Here is a 17,837-nt window from a genome sequence, read left to right as displayed (position 1 = left end):
TAACCACTTGATTCTCACTATCTCAATTTCCTTATAATGTCATGGTTGAGCTCTAATTACATGATACAAATATCTGTGTTTTTTTTGTACAATTACATTGTTTACATCGTTCACCTAGGAAGGACTTGAACCTAAAACCTTGGGACCAAAGCACTGACTCATACTGCTATCAGTAGTCTATATTACATATAATTACATTGTTCACCTAGGAAGGACTTGAACCTAAAACCTTGGGGACCAAAGTCCTCACTAAGTCCCGTGCCCCTGGCCTCTGTTGAAGTTTCCGCGGGGTTACAGTCGAAGGTCTACAACGGTCTAGGTTTGGGGATTATACTAATGTTGTGGGTCATGGTGGTGTTTGAGATTCTTCTTCTAGCTACTATGAAAATTGGTTATGGGGTGTGGAAGATGAATTCTTATGTGGGATGGACAACAAGGATGAGGTGTATGGGATAAGATCGACAAAGGTTCAACATTTTTTATCACGAAAATTGTTGTTTCGTTCTCCCATGGCAAATGCGCGGGGAGGTAGGGTCACCTAGAAGCAAAAGGCTTCTGGGCTCGGGCTACCACCTGTACAGGCAACTCACCACACCCATCTTTTCACTGGGCACTGTGAGCTTGAAGCAATGGCACGGGCTACGAATGCTAGGGGTTGTGGCAGGAGAACTTAGGTGACTGCACAAGAGGAACAACCTAGCTCCTTAGGGGACAAAGCAAGGGGCCGCAAACCAGTAGCCAATATCATAAACGATGCGGCCATTGCTATTGTGAAGGGACCAACGAGGAAATTAGGCATTTAGTTATGGAGTGGGAAGTTGATCTGAACCACGAGACGGACTCGACGAATATTGAGATGGAGAACTAGCAGGCGATGGTGCCAGACCCCTGGCATACCCGCGGGCGAGTTACCCAGTTCAAACAGACTTTATATTTGTATTGGACCATGAAAAGTCTCCTAGGCAAGGCCCTGGAGCAGATTTCAGTGAGTATGGCGACAACGGTACAAGACTTCCCCAACTATAAGCAGGATTTCCAGAAACTTTAGTTCCAACTACAAAAACAAGATGGACGCCTATGTCGAATTGAGGATCACCTTCCTTGCCTTCTTTCGCAAACAGTACCGTTGGGTTCCAATGTTAAGGACCCGACCCTAGTAGAATCTGCATTTGCCGAGGGAGAAAAGTAAGCTACTAGATGGTTTCAATTTTAATTAGTATATATGTGAGTAACTTTTAATTTTTAGAATGACGTTTTATATGTTCATTGGCAAATAGTGTTTGGACAAGATAAAGATATACAAACCTATATAATTTGGGTAGAAAGACTTATTATTTTTTGCCACGAGATGACTTATCATGCCTTTAAGTGGCCAACAACTTGATTTCCTTTTAGACAAGTTGAGGCCACCTAACTATTTATATGTGGATGTAAATGGCTTATATTTTAATGAAAATAAAAAGCATCTCCGGAGCTTACAAAATAAAAATAAAAATAAAAATAAAAATGAAATGGCAGAATCGAATATCTTACTTTTTCAGCGCGGACGTGTTAACCACTCACGAAAAGTTGGATAAACATGGAATAAAGTAGCTTTTTTCAAACGCGGAATCCCACGGTTCAAGAAAAAACACGTACCTCGCTCGCTTGAATGAACGCATTCTGTATTTAGGGATTCCATTTTACGGGTCCTATAACTATAGCCTCTCGCAAGCTCTCACTCCGGATCCGCTTCTTGTTGTCTCGACTGGCAGAGGCTGTTCTGCCTACTCTCAAACTGGGGACTACTTCATTGAAATATGAAGAAACTGGCAAGTCCAGGGCTGCTTTCTTATATTATGAATAAATTGTTGTGTTCAAACTGTACAGATGTGGATATCGAAGGGTTCGGTAACGGCCAATGCCACATGTATTGGAGAGGCATAGGCATAAAAAGCCTAAACCCTTTCCCTAAAACCTTGCGCTCAACCCTCATCCTAAGAAGATATGTAGGCGTAGAACCAAACCCTCACCAACTGCGTAAATCTAGATTGTTGTTAGAATGCTTCAGATCTAGCATTTTGAGGGGTTTTCTTATTCAATAACTTGTCTGTTCGCTCTTTACCAACCCTTCCGCTATCCACATTCGTGCTAATTTGTCCACACCAATTTCTTCCATGGTAATTTGTAGAGGCAATAAAAAATATGGATCAGGGCTCGCAAGGGTTTGCAAAATTCCTATCGGGAAAATACCCAGATCTGCAAATGGGCTCTGTTTATATGGCCAGAGTATCTCAGATAAGTCTGATTTGAAATTTGAAAAATATTTATTGGGCCTTTCCGAAAGCTATGGGAGTCGGGTGATCATTTTTCTTTACAGCCGAATCCACAAGCTTTCCAGGTATGATCTCACATTTATGATGGGACACAAGTATTTTCAATCTACGGTTTCTTAATCTTATGGCTACAATCTTTTCTCTGCAAATAAGGTTGAGATTCTTTGGATCTACTGTCTACGTTTTGTTGAAAGGCGTAGCTAATACCTGGAATATAAAGTTATGCATTCTTTGTCAGTTCTTACTTGTAACACGGATAAAGAACATAGCTAGTATAGGCTAAATGCGAAGAAGATTAGTAAGAAAATCCAAATTTGGCATACATAAGATTTCTTGACGGTTCATAGTTGATTGGCTCGCAAGAAATTATAACTACTTTCCCTGTGAAGTGATCACTTTCTTGGTGGATTTGTTGTATTCTTCAGTTGTTCATGCTTCGTTCCTTTCTATGTCTTAAAGCTTTTGGAGCCTATCTTTCTGCATTATATTGTTGCTATCTCAATAGCAACAGTGCTCCCTGGCTCCACCCACTTTTATATACACAAATCCAGGATGTGTTAAAAAACTTGTTTCAAACAGAATTAGAATGGGAAGGAAAAGAACAACCTTATACCTGATAACTGTAGGGATTGTATTAAAGAAAAAATTTAAAAGGAAAATGAAAAAACAAATGACATGTAAAAATGATTTAAGATAGATTTATATTGCTCTAATATATGGTATCATGTAATTTATCATTAACATTATAATTTGATTAAAAAATAATAAAAAATATTATTTGATTTTTTTAGAATAATGTTAGTTTTATATATATAATTTAATTTATATTAAATTTTAATTTTGTATAAAATGTTGATATAAATATTATTAATATAATTATTAATATTTTTGATATAAATTGATAATATTATATTTATATTAATATTAATATTAATATTATTGATATAAATTGATAATATTATATTAATATTATTCATATAAATATATGATAGGAGGTTAGAGTGAAATTGAAAATTGAAAATATAAATTTTTTAATGCTGAACTATCAAATATAAATATATATTTCTTTTTCTGCAACTAATTAGTAATTCCTTTTTTTCTCTATCTTGATGTTGCACAATAACTTATTAGAGTTTGATACCATTTAAAATTTTATGTTGAGTTTAAACTTCTGCTATTGTTTTAGTAATTATTTTCCCCATATATACTCAATAACTATTATATATATATATATATATATATATATATATATATATATATATATATTTATTTTAGATTTATAATTTTATATAATATTATATCAAACTTAATATATTTAGATGATATGATATTATAATAAAAAGGGGGTTGGAGAATTAAAACACTCGATGATTTCTCTACTGCACTGGCTCTTAAGCTAGGATAGCAACTGGTCACTACATGCAGTTTATGGACAAGGGTGGCATACTCGAAATATGTATATCCCCACAATATGATGGACTGGATCAGACGACCCAACTGGAATAACTCTGGGATATCTATCATATGGAAAGTAGTAATAAATTCCCTGACCCTCATCCGAGATGGGATCACTTGGAAAATACAATCTGGCTCAAGGGTGCGCATTGGACTAGATCCTTGGATCGGAAGTGGCAGCTCACACAGGCTCCCACAGGAATTGATGCACCTACTCAATAATACAGGTATCGTTAATATTAACCACATTGCGGATCCAGAGAATTACACCATTTTTCAACAGGCATGGAAGACTGCTCATGGTCTACATCTCCCACAAATTTGGCATCATCACTGGGGGGAAATACATTGCTGCATTAACTGAATCGCATATTAGGATCACAGAGGGAGAATATGAGATCAATGGGCCCATGCAAAAAATGATACATACTCTACAAAGGAAGGATACCTCTGTGTCACTGCCAACCATCGACCATCGACTGTGGAACACTGGTGGAAACATCTGTGGAAACTTAAGGCGCCCCCCAGAATGAGACTGTTTAAGTGGACGGTACTAAAAAACAAGGTCCTGACGGGGGACAACCTGAACAAGAGAGCTCTTCATGGTCCCTCCTGGTGCTACATATGCAAGAACAACACAGAATCTATTTACCACCTCTTCCTTACCTGCTCGGTCACTGTGGATCTCTGGAACACCACCCTTTGAGCCATCAATATACATTGTCAATGCAGGGCACATTTGTTTTGGGTGCATGGATATCATGGTGGACATCAGCTGCTCCGAATAAGGCTAGGAACCCACCCCTCCTCCTCTGTTGGGCGATATGGATAGCACGAAACCGTTACATATTCCATAATACCATTCCTCATTGGCCCTCCATCTCTGCTCGAATACTGGCCACCTATAACTCCATCCCTGACGACGATGTTGCTCCTGCCTCTACGAACATTGTCCTCGAGGCTATCAACCGAGACCACCCTTGGGCGTATTTCGATGGATCTGCATAGGATGCATGTTGTGGGGGGGTGCTATCCTATACCTCTCAACCTCACACTGCTTTAAAATCCAAATGGGTCTGGGAAGGGGCACCGATAATTATTCTGAGTTGATCACTCTTAGACATCTCCTACACTTTGCCATGGAGAAACATTGCAGAAATATACAAATCTTTGGGGACTCCAAGAATGTTATCAACTGGATAAACAACACATCAATCTATCATGCATATTCTCTAAGACCTATTTTGGACGAGGCACATAGATTCATTGCACATTTTGATCATTTTGTTTGTCGCCATATCTACAGGGAACACAACCAGATTGCAGATCAACTATCCAAGGAAGTTGCGAACCGGTCTCGTGGTACATGGATGATACAAGAGCAAAGGGACGGTGATCAATATCAATACTACCACTGTCCATATATGGATCACACAGCATAACTGGCCCTGAGGGGCCTGATTTACATGTTTATAGTTTTTGCTTTATTTATCAGTACAAATGTATATTTCGATTATTTAGATGTATATATAAGACAGATAACAATATTCCCTACGAGGAGTTTTTTGATCTCTTTAAACAACACATTAGACAAGTTTCTCCCTGCGTGGAGAATCAAAGATTCTTTTTGATACATTCTATTTTTGATAGGCGAACAACCTCACCATACAACATATGCAACTGCATCTACAATATGTAATTTTGTTATATATCAACGAAAATTACGATTTTTTCGAGGGGAATAAAAAGATATTATAATAAAAACAAAAAAGATATATCATTTTATTTTTATACAACTATCTTAATAATCCACATTCTTTATTTTGATGTAGAATTTGATACTATTAAAAATGCCATATTGAATTTAAATTAATATTTTATGTTGACTATTTCAGTGAGAAACGTTTTGAAAAGCACAGCCAAAATTATTGTGATTATTTGAAGACATTTTCGGAAGAAATCACATTTTTTTTTTTGCTCAGTAAACTATGCTAGTGTATTATATTATGTACAAGTGAACTTTACAGTCAAAAAAGCAAGTTACCCAAGGCCAACTGTGGCTCTGTGGGTTGCCTGTTTGCAACTCCCATATAGCCCTTACAGGGGCAGCGTTTCCCTCCGGAATTGCATCCAAAACATCCAAAACACATTATGATTTTCAAATCAACCCATAAACACCCTCGCAGGGGCTATTAGACAGGAACTGCCCTCGCAGGGGCGACCCATTAACTGAAACAGAGCATTTGGAGACCTGGACATAGACTTGTAAAAACTCAGACTTAAACATGCGCCTTAACCCATACCCCGACACAGAGCGCGCATTAGACATAAGACTAGAACAAAACCTGAGCAAAAAGATGGTTGACGCAGCCTGGCGCTGAATTCTACTCCTCGGGCTGCTCCTCAATGATTGGTACCCAACCATATTCCTTGGTGACGACTTCCCGTGCTTCCTCTGCAACGTTCTGGGAGGAGGACGCCTTGGTCTGCTGGTTCTGGGCAGGAGCCTGCTCCGGAGCTGCTCCCTCTCGTTCCTCCTTCGATGCCATAGGTTCAGCGGACAGCGGTGCTTGGCTGCCCTCCCCGATTTCATAATCCTGGGATTCCTTAACAAATAGGACAGAAAGGTGCGCACTGATGCTCCCCAGATTGAAGACAGCAGTGCCGAATGCAGGAAGGGAAGGTGGATTTGAATTGGGGCTTCCCACGTCCATGAATTGGGAAGCCTGCATGTGGGCAACACCAGCCCTTCGGTGACATCCGCTGCTGGATGGCGTGAGGAGCCCCCTCGTCCTGAGCCACGTCTGCATGGCATTCGTTCTCTGAGTTTGACCATTCTGGTAGAGGATCCGGCAGCGAAGAAATGAGCTTCAATGGCTGGAGGCTCCTTCTCGAATCCTCTCCCCCCACCACGTAGAATTCTCTCCGTTCCTCTTGGCAAAAACACAGAGTAACCCACAGCTCTGTCACTAGGGAAGACAGGCGAGGGAGAATTTCCAGCCACGGCACCCGTAGCAACCACAACCCCTGACAGAAGAAAACAATTGCTGAAACCCACCTGCGCAGCGAGCCTCTCACCCTGAGAATGGTTCGACCCCATGCCCAGCTTGAATTTATCAGTCTCGACATTCTCTTGGAGCTCGGGCGCCATAAATGCGCACTGCAGCCGTTCCAATTCCCCTTCGCATTCATTAACATCTCTGCGTTGAAGCCACAACAGTTAATACCTCGGCGGCAATCTCATCTGCCCTCCTTAAATCACCACGAGGCAGCACATGCAAGCCATGTGGCCTCCGTCCCTCTGTCGTGCGAACACCCGCATCCGGGGTCGGAAGAAATCACATTGGTAGAATGAGGTCGACGCATTTTGAACCAACCAGTGTGGTTCATCATCAGGACAAGATGAACAATCAAATCATAGCTTCAAGTTAAATAAGGAGTCAGGACCATGTAACAGCTATAGGAGAAACAACTAAAAAACGACTATTTTTTAACGGCTATAGGAGAAACAACTAAAAAATTGGCTATTTTTGATTGGATAGGAAATATGGGACAAATTATTATTATTTGTTAATAATTAATAATAAAATAATAAATCAAATATAGTATATAATTATAAACTTATAATTATAAACAACCAACTTGACCCTTATAAGTCAATTTTTTTTTAAATAATAATTAAGTCAAATGAATTAAATGTAAAAAAATAATAATATTGAGATAATCGAGTCAAATAATATTAAATAGATATATTATTTAGTTATAAATTAATTATCTTGGTATAAATTAAACATGTTTATGTCCTAAGCTTATTTACAATTATATGTTTATAATTATAAAAATAACCAATATGACCCTTATAAGTCAGTGTTTTTTTTTTAATCAAATGAAACACTAATTAAGCTAAATGAATAATATTAAATTATTTAAGTCAAATAGATATACTATTTATTTATAAATTAATTATCTTGCCATAGTTATCTAGGTATAAATGAAATTTGTATTAAAAAACAAATATATATATATATATATATATATATATATAATTTTCTGAATAATTATGAATTAAATTTGAATGTATTCTAATTATTTTCTTGTTTCTAGATTGTAGTTGTCTATTTTTTATTTTTTGTTTCATAGATAGTAGATATAAATGTACTTTTAACTAATTAAAAATATAAAAATAAAAAGATAAATAAATAAATGAATTAATGATTTTTATTCTTAATTAATTTTCATTTCCTTTGCTCTTGGAAAAAAAAAAGTGCAAACCTCGGGCGGGGGGGGGGACCGAAAAAAGAGACAAGAAAGGGAAAGAATTTCAATTTAGATTTTAACCTTCATTATGACTTGGGATATTAAAAAACAAATTAAGTCATTCTCTTTTTTAAAAACAATATCAATTTATAGTGCATAAGGACATCTCAATTGGTGACCCCTGTGTTGTATTATGAACCATTGTTTAAACCATGTGATTCAAGGCTCAAATCTTAGTAGGTAAACAAAAAAAATAAGTTTATATTATATTAACAAAGTAATTAAAATTAAAAATGAAAAGAAAAGAAAACTTATTACACTAGAATGTTTCACATCAAACTAAGGTGTATTGGTTGCTGCATTTTGATAAACATCCTTATTCGATAAATTTTATGTTTGCTCTCTATCAATGCTTCCGCTATCCCCATCTATAGAGGCAATAAAAAAGATGGATCAAGATTTATTTTTAAATTTCCATGAAACTCTGCAACTACTTACACTGGAGATCTAACTCGCTCTTCCTTCAATAAAGATTGAAGACTAACTCTGTCTGATTGCACTGCTAACTGCCACCTCGTACAATAGTCAAATTGATGAAGACTCCTCTTAATTGAAACTTCAAATCTATGCATGTTAACTTGATGATTATTCCACTAAACTGGAGATAACTCATCCTATCTGAAGTCTAACTCATGAGGACAATTCGAGGTCTTCATTGGCTAAGGCACAAGTCAGAAGACCTTGTTCGCTACATTTTCAACACTCCCTCTTAGTGAGGAAGGTACTTCTGAAAGAACCTTGTCCACCTGGATTTGTCTTCAACACTACCACATTCTCCGTTGTCGCAGTTGCTCCCTCTGAACTAGAAGACTTCCCTGCCTTCTCTCGTGGAATCTGATCTGAAGAGTTGTTCCTTCCGACCATGCTCTACGAGTCTATCACCTCAGTCATAAGTGCCATGTACCCTGTGTATTTTTGTCGCTGCTTACTCTAGCTGAAGGTTGTACTGGGAGGTTCAACTCTCTTTTGATCTTCCCTAAACAACTATTTTGCCCACTTGGTTCGAACTCTCCCTATATTGGGAGTCACTGACTGAGCGACTGCCTCCATTTGCCCTGGGCTCTGCTCCTCATCATCATGCTAGTCGGCCCCACTGCCAACTAGCCGAGACTCAAACTAAGATAGTGGCTGAGCCTCCATCTTGAGTAACTTCTTCTCAGGTACTCTAACCTGCTCTTTCTCTAAGGACTCTCTCAAAGCTTTGCTCTCCTCAACCATCACTTATCTATTATGCGCACTCCCTACCTTGCTGCTCAAGGTTGTGCGTGTCTCTACTTGGAACTTGTAGAGATTTTTCATCCTCACACCTATCTGCTTTTTACATCCAGAAGCTAAGTGTTGGAGGTACACCTTACCTTTATTAAAGATGACATCATAACCCTTGTCCTCAAGGCTAGCTACTGAAACAAGATTCTACTTCAAACTTGGAACATAGAGGATATCTTTGAGATGGAGAGGATTACCTGACTCCCTTCGAAAATTAATAGTACCAACTCCTCTAGTTGCATACATGCCATCATCTCCTAGCTCAATCTGAAATTGCATGTCCTTCTCCTTCAGGTAGCTGAAATACTTCTTGTTCCCGGTCATGTGGAAGGATGCTCCCGAATCAATATACCTTACATTGCTATCTACTGAGCTTGCCATGCAAGCTATCAATGAGAAACCTTTCTTGAACTGGGTAAAAAACAAATCTACCTCTGCTGATGCAGCTACATGATCCTTACTGGACTCCTTCATTCGATTAGGACACTCAATGGCATAGTTCCCAAACTCGTGGCAATGGAAGCACTTGATCTTACTCAAATTCTTCTTCTTCTTCTTCTCGTCTTTCTGACTAGACTCGACCTCTCCTTGGTCCTTCTTGCTCTTGGCTCTGCTACCTTTGCTTGTGAGGGCAAAGTTCTCCTTGTCCTCTGTTGGAACTTCTCTACCGGCTCTCGTTCCTCTCTGAATTTTTTCTTGAAGGCAGTGACTCCAAAACCTTTCACAACTAGGAATATTCTCTTTGCCGCTTACTGCATCCTAAAAACTATACCAATACTTATGGAGTCTTAGGAGCGCAAGACTCACAAGGCCTTTTTCTGCTACCATCTCACCCACACCACTTAGTTCATCTCGAACATGAGTGAACTTTGAAAGATATGTGATGATGGGCTCTCCTTTCCCCATCCAAATACCTCTTAAATTTTCCTTGAGAGCAAGCTTCCTGGCATCACTGGAACCCTTATACAAATCTAAGATGGCTTTTAACATCTCATATGCTATCTTCTTCTCATGGAGATGAGGGATAATATGGTCTCCGATCCCCTCAAGAATGATTCTCCTCACCTTGGTATCATTCTTGTTATGCTAGGCCAATTGTTTGGGATTTGTATGTGGCACTATTTGCTGCTTCACAAACTCTAGCACCCCACTGTCTTCCAACACCACTAATATCTGCTCCTTCCATGCACAGAAATTTGAGGTTCCCTCTAAACTGTGATCTGACCTTAGTCCTTGGAATGTTGTATTGTTATCCAAAAAATTGCCTTGCTCTTCAAACTCTAGCGCAAGCCTTCTGCTTGATTTGTGCTGTCCACTAATTGGTCAATCTGGTGATGGTCTTTATATTAATCTATGTTCTGCTACCATGTTAAATTTCCATGAAACTCTGCAACTGCTTAGATGAATAATTGAAAATTAAAATCTAGTTTACTTTCACCAAGATACAAAGTCTCTTAGCAATCCATAAGCAATAGAATATAAACACAAAGATGAAAACACATCACACAAATATTGACACCTTTGTATTCTCAGGAAACCCGATAGGGAAAACCTGTTTGCTTGATGTGGCTATATTATTGATTATTCTTGAGCACTTGGATCTATTACAAAGCAGCTTGTCTCTTTGAGAAAGCATTCTGCTTCTCTCTCAAATATCAGCTAATACAATTGATCTTGGTTGGCCTTGATCCTGCTTGATCTCGACCGTCGAGCACAAAATTCTTCCTCTGTTGCCTCCTTGACTTGCTTTGCAAAACCTACTCTCTTCTGCGCACTAGAAGCCTCCTCAATCCTTGTGCAAATCCCCTATTTCATATTATTGTTCATATATGTGATGATTATGTGTTTCAATGTTTTTGATTCCATTGTTTTATAGTAGATAGATCACGTATGCTTTAATCATTTCTTGTTTCTGTTTCTCTTGATACAGGTACCTTTTGAGCGGATTTAGTTCAAGTGGGAGTGACGGGAGTGATCCAAAAGAGATCAAGGAAGCGAAAGACTACAAGTAAGTTCCTCCATCTCATATATCTTCTATAACAAAAGGTTAAACTACTTTCTTTCTGTTGTTCTAGGTGTAGTCACTCACCTAGGGAAAATGTGTTTATCCGTAGATGCAAATTCCATGTAACAAATTGGCAACCATACTGGGGAGCGACTATCATTCCTGGTGGCTTACGCTCATCATATTACACCCTAGTAGACTTTTCTTAACTTTATTGATCTTATTTCAATCTTTTTGAAGTGTTTTTAGTCAAAATTTGTGCTTGAATGTCTCTTGATTTGACTCTCTGGCACCAGCGCAGTGTTGGTCTTGACACAGTGCGCTACAGAGCAACCCCTGCCTTAGAGACAGTGCATTGCAATGCACTGTCTCCCACTCTAGCCTGCGCTGATTCCTTTTAGGCTAAAAAACCCACCTTTGGCTTGATATTTCCAAAGTTTCTTCTGTTTTTGTTTGCTAAAAGATCAATGATTCTTGTGGTTCTGAAATCAAGTTGTATTTCTCCTCCTAGCCCTACTTTGGCCTTGATTGTTTAGTGTTTCTTAAATGATTTCTTTATCATTATCAATTCATTGTCAAAGTTAGCTTATAGTTGATTAATCTTTTCTGAAAATGAAGTGTCGTAAAGTCTTCATTTCTTTTGAAAAGGAACTGTCATAAAGTCTTCGTTTCTTGCAAAAAGTATTGATTGATTGTATCTGCATTTAGTTTCCTTTTGTTCATCTAAACATTAAGGGAATTGAAAAGAAAAACTTGCATCATTCATCTAGAGGTTTGTGTGTGGTTGTAGGAATAGTATAGGGAAATTGCATTAGATGTGCTCTTTGCTCTTTGATTAAACATTATGATTTCTCTATCCCTTGTAGTTAAGGTTTTCATTGTTCAAAATCAAATGAAAAGAATGTTTTTAATCATAGTTGCATTCTAGGAATTTCAAAGACATCACATGGTGAACCTGAAAGACAAATTCTTAATCAAGATCAACTTAAAAGTTATCTCAATTAATCTAATGGAGCATTGTCATCTAACGAATAACATTTAGAGGTTTTAGGCTAGAGACGTGTTCCGACGTCGTAAAACATAGCAGTTGTCATTAATTGTCTGTGATACATTCCAAGTGTGATACCTCATTCCACGTACGTAAGTATATCGTAGCTCGTCCACGTACCTTCGGGTATATAGGGCGGTGTTATAGTACGAAAAGTATAAAGGAATGCTCTCACTGTGCGGTTTCGCATTAGACAACGCTAACACGGATTGGGCCTCCACGTACTTTCAGGTATATATGGGAGGACTACATTAGGTTATTATCCATCCTTAAGTAACCGAGTCGAACACCTTGTACACTGTGATACATTGAACACATCATTCAGGGAGACTGTCTGCACGTATGTTAAGTCCTTGGTTTACTGAGGCAGTATATTGCAATTCACAATTGCTTGGTAATCCTTTTGCCTAGATTACCCTCTTTTTGTTTATTTCCTTTTGTAATAAAATCAATCAGCAATCATGGAGGAACATCAACCCTTACCCCATTGTTCACGGAAGACAACGAGTAAACTGCCTTTACCCCTTGAAACTACACCTAGTCGGCAAAAGCGATCTCGTTTAACTAAATACAGTACATCACAAACTTTTGGTTCTTCATTTGAATTACTAGAGTCACCTATACCGGTAAGTACTGTGACTCCATTTACTCCTACAATTACTGGTACATCTATTACTGAAGTGGAACCTTTACAGTTACCTGAGGACACTAAAAGTGAACTTAGTGAAACGGTAACCCAAGTTGTCCAACAAGAAGTTGATTCTCAACCCAAAGTTGTTCAACAAGAAATTACTTCTGAATCTGAATCTGTTCAACCAGAAATTGATCCCAAACCTAACACAATTCAACCAGAAGTTTCTTTTGAACCAGAAGTTGTTCAAGAAGCTCAACCTGAACCTGTTGTTCTTTTACTAGAACACTTGGATCTTGAAGTTGAACAATCAGAAGTTGTTCCCATACCAGAAGACGATCGACCGGTTTATCCTCAGACATTTGTAACTGTTGAGACTTCCCCTTTACCACGGAGTCAAATACCGAAAATCTATTACGGACTTGACAATGAAATCCTTCCACCTAGTTTGATTTCAATTGAAGAGGAACCTAAAGAAGAAACACCCAGAACTCCAACTTGCTTTGGACCCGGGCTTTATCTTTATCCTCATACTCCTCATTTTACTACTCCTTTTGATCCTGATTACTTTCAGACTCCCGTTGATTCGTTAGGACATTTGACTATGGCAGAATCAACATCCCAGACTATACCATCTGTTATAGCTATGGCAAAATCCTTTGTCGCTACTTCTTCGATGTTTACCACAACACTCGAGCCACATCTGTATGGTGTTCCATCCGTCCCACCGGGTTACCAATCTTTATCTGGAACCCACTCAGGTGTTGCTTCTAGTCCATGGTCTTCACCCATGTCCTCCACGGGAATTTTACCTAGTTCTTCACTTACGGATACTGAACAGTTTGATCCATCAAGTCAATATCAAGCTAGTCCATCTGGTTACTGTCAAATGTATCCACTTTACACTGGATTACCCCCATATGGAGAACAATATGCACAATCTCCTTATCCTCCATTTTCTAGGGGGCAACCATATGACAGTATGCCGTCGTCTTTAGGTCAGCTCAGAATGACTGTTTGTCAGTGGCAACCTACAATGGCCGTTCAACCAAGGCTTGTGTATCCATCACAATCAATGCAATATGTCTCATCCATACCTATTATGCCTGTCATTACAACTTTACCACAGTCGCAAGCTCAGTTAGTTGTATCTCAACCTTTGCAAGTTGGTCCTTCAACCTTTGACCCCCAAGTTTCAAGTTTACATATTCAGTCTTCTCATGTCGTTTTACAACAACCTTTTGTGCCTAGAATCCAACAACCTCAAGCCAATTTACAATTTACTGGAATGACTCAGACTTATACTGGTTTAATATATTCACAACGTGGTCAAACTTACATTGGTGGGCAACAACCATTAAATCAATAACCATGGCAGCCACAATATCAACAACAACAATACCAAACTCATCCTGGACTTGGTCAACAAGCCTATGCTAGGTTTGGTCAACAAGAAGTTTACCCAGGTCCTGGTCAACAAGCCTATGCTGGGTTTGGACAACAACAAATTTATTCTGGTGCCCAACAACCACCTTATACCGGATTTTCTCAACAAACTTACCCCTATCAAGGTTACCAGCAACAGATTCCTTATGCTGGTATGCAAAGGCTTATTGCCCAGGCAATTCCATTTTACCTTGGTTATGCTCAACCTGACCTTAATCGACAGTTGCCTTTTGCCGCAATACTTGAATTACTGGATTTAAATCGGCTTATCAATGACCCAATTCTTTATGCACCTTGGTGGCCGGTGATTCCTTACAAATTGCCTTTCGATATTCCGAAATTCAATATAAACCCTCGAGAAGACCCGTCCAACCATGTTATGACTTTTCATTTATGGTGTTCATCCAATTCCTTGAATGATGATTCAGTTAGACTACGTCTTTTCCAATGAACACTTACTGGTCTGGCTGCAAAGTGGTATATTGAATTACCATGAGCTTCATTTGACAACTTTACATCCTTAGCCACCACGTTTTTAACCCACTTCCAGTTACCCATCAGATATGAAACTGGAACGAAACTATTGACCAACTTTAAACAGACTACTGCTACTCACATTTCTGATCATATTCATGAGTGGCGTCGTCGTCGTTGAATGGTAAAAACTTATGTTCCTGATCATATTTTAGCTGAGTGGTTTATAAAATCCTTGTTGCCATCTATCACCGAGGATGTGGCTAAAGGAGGAGTTGTTACTGAAGAGTAAGTAATTGCTCATGCCCAATACTTAGACTTGATTTACACCCACTCTGGCATGCTCTATGACAAAATTCTAAATGCACCCAAACCATCTTTTATTGTTCCTCCACCTCCATCTAGTAAGGACTCTCATGCCGGTGACAGAGTGATTGGTTCTTCAAGTACACAAACAGCAGGTAGACCATTTGGTCAAACACTTGCTATTTCCAATCAAACTTATACTGCATCTAATAATACTCTTACTTCCGAAATAAATGTCGTGTCATCTGACAAAGGTAAGAATGAAAAGCAACTTGGAAGCAAGAAGAAAGGGAAAGCTAAAAAGAAACAAAACCCTCCCCCTCAAGAGAAATCATCTGATTCCTCTTCTCCGGCTAGGAAACCTCGTTATCCATGTTTAATCTGTAATGAGGAGCATTTTACGTGAGACTGTCCTCACCGCTCTAAAGTCTCAAAACTTCTTAAGACTTCTAGTGCATCCGCTGTGTTGACAGACCCTTTTCCAAATCTAGAGACTCATTTGGTTGCTACAGATCATGCTTCCACTTCACAAGTGCTTATGCTATCCGCATTTAAGCCTAAAATTGATGTTTTGGTATCTACACGAAGTAAATATTATGGTAATCCATCGTCGTCATCAAATAACCAGGCTTCAGATCAACCAAATACTTCGACTTCGACTTTGTCTGATCCTATTCCACCACCCATTGCACCAGAGTTAACAATAAAACCGCCTAAAGGAGTTGTACATAAGTCTACATTCAACCCTCGAGCTCGAGTAGCGCAAAATTATAACATAGTAGAAGATCTGGCTCAGTCACCTTTTGTTATGTCGACGATTGAGGTGCTTCAAAACTGTCCCTCCCAAAAGCAGGCTTTATTGTCAGTAATTGGTGGAATTGATCCAACGGATTCCAATCTTGTGGTTTTCAACCATGCGGGTTATACGCCACAATTACCAGCTCAGTTAGCATTCTTGATCCAAGTAAAGGATTTGAATAAACTCGTTCACCGAACCATTGTTGACGAGGGTGCATCTACTTGTATCATGTCAATGAGTTGCTAGAAAACTCTTGGCTCACCTACAACTTTAAAATCTTTTAACAGTCGCACTTATACACCTTGTGGAATTTTAAGTAACCTGCAGATAGAACTAGGGGGAAAAACTGTAACTGTTGAAGTTGAGGTTGTTGACGGACCCCTTGACTACAACATTTTGCTAGGAAGACCGTGGGTTTATGCTATGGCTGTTGTGGTTTTGACATACTTTCGTATGATCACTTTCCCTCATAAAGGTGAAATCAAAACAATTGATCAACTCGGCTTTTTTGTCTCTAGTTCACAGGCTACTGGAAGCATTCCGTTAGTTCACAGACCCTCGATATCTCTTCAGAACGTTGGAGTAGGTCTCTTCAAAGATCCTTCCCTAATGGGTACTTTTTTTCTACCGTCACCATCACAAATGGCAGAAGTTGCAAAAGTTGAGACTTGCAACATGATATCTTCCACTTCATCTGATTCATGGAAGATTTCCAATAATTCTAAATATGATATGCATAATGAAACCATGCCGCTAAGACCTATTGAGCTTGCATAACAATCAATCTTTCTGGCTTGTGCGACAAACCCAAATCCATTATCACCGATTATATGGGTTGATCGTTTGTTAGAATATGGTACTTCCTTTGATCCTTTTTCACGTACATTTTCTACTGATGAAGGAATCATCCAATCAATGATGACAGGATAAGAACCATGGGCAGATTATCATCATCGGTCCCATCTTCCAAATCACATAGAAGATGTTTCAAATGAACTAAATCACCTTTCAATTTTTTATTTCCTTTCGAATTCTATATTTATAGACACAGTCAATTCTGAACGAAACTTGTAAAATATCAAAGAAACCATTTCTATCGACATTTCAACCAAACCTGGAATTGTAGAAAACATCCATGTTGGCAAATCTTGTTCTTTGTTGGAACTTGAAACTTACCGTGCTCTTTTCTGTGAATTTCGCGATATATTTGCCTGGTCATATGAGGAAATGCCAGGAATTGATTCTAGTATAGGTTAAATGAGATTAAAATGTATTGATTATGTCAAACTGGTACGACAACGCCTCCGTCCTGTTCATCCAAAGAAGGCTGCTGCCATAAAAGCAGAAATTGAAAAACTTTTGCATGCTGGTTTCATTTACCCCATTCCTCTTACCGATTGGGTTTCCAATCTTGTTCCTGTCATGAAGAAACAAGGAACAATACGAGTGTGTGTTGATTATAGGGATGTTAATAACGCTTGTCCAAAAGACAACTATCCCACTCCCTTTATCGACCAGATAATTGATGACTATGCCAGATGTGAAATATTCTCATTTATGGATGGCTTTTTTGGCTATAATTAGATCAATATCCGTCTAGATGACCAATTCTGCTTTTATTTGTGTTGGGGCACATTAGCTGGACTTCCTTGGTATTGCCGAACATTGGGGACACTTGTCGAGGGCAATGAATTATGCATACCATGACATCAAACAATTGTATCAACCCTCCTTAGATGATCTCTTGCTCAGACATTTTGAAACATGAATCAATT

The 17,837-nt window shown here is 38.7% G+C and overlaps 1 protein-coding gene across 1 annotated transcript in view; it reads left to right on the top strand.

Moving 5' to 3' along the window:
* The first annotated feature begins 1,621 nt into the window (after positions 1 to 1,621).
* The window catches only part of LOC149165890 (uncharacterized), a 125,581-nt gene continuing 109,365 nt past the window's right edge, over positions 1,622 to 17,837 (top strand). Inside the window, exons 1-2 of the mRNA XM_089432415.1 lie at positions 1,622 to 2,380; positions 11,284 to 11,361. Of these exons, the coding sequence (XP_089288541.1) occupies positions 2,157 to 2,380; positions 11,284 to 11,361 (302 nt within the window). The 5' untranslated portion in view covers positions 1,622 to 2,156. The remainder of the gene's footprint in view (positions 2,381 to 11,283; positions 11,362 to 17,837) is intronic.

The sequence above is a fragment of the Pinus tabuliformis genome, chromosome 5_1 (assembly GCF_031772625.1).
Source record: "Pinus tabuliformis cultivar Carrire ecotype Pingquan chromosome 5_1, CPIR1, whole genome shotgun sequence".
Classification (NCBI taxonomy): Eukaryota; Viridiplantae; Streptophyta; class Pinopsida; order Pinales; family Pinaceae; genus Pinus; species Pinus tabuliformis.
Note: the sequence above shows the minus strand (reverse complement) of the source record. Positions and strands in the feature narration are given on the sequence as shown.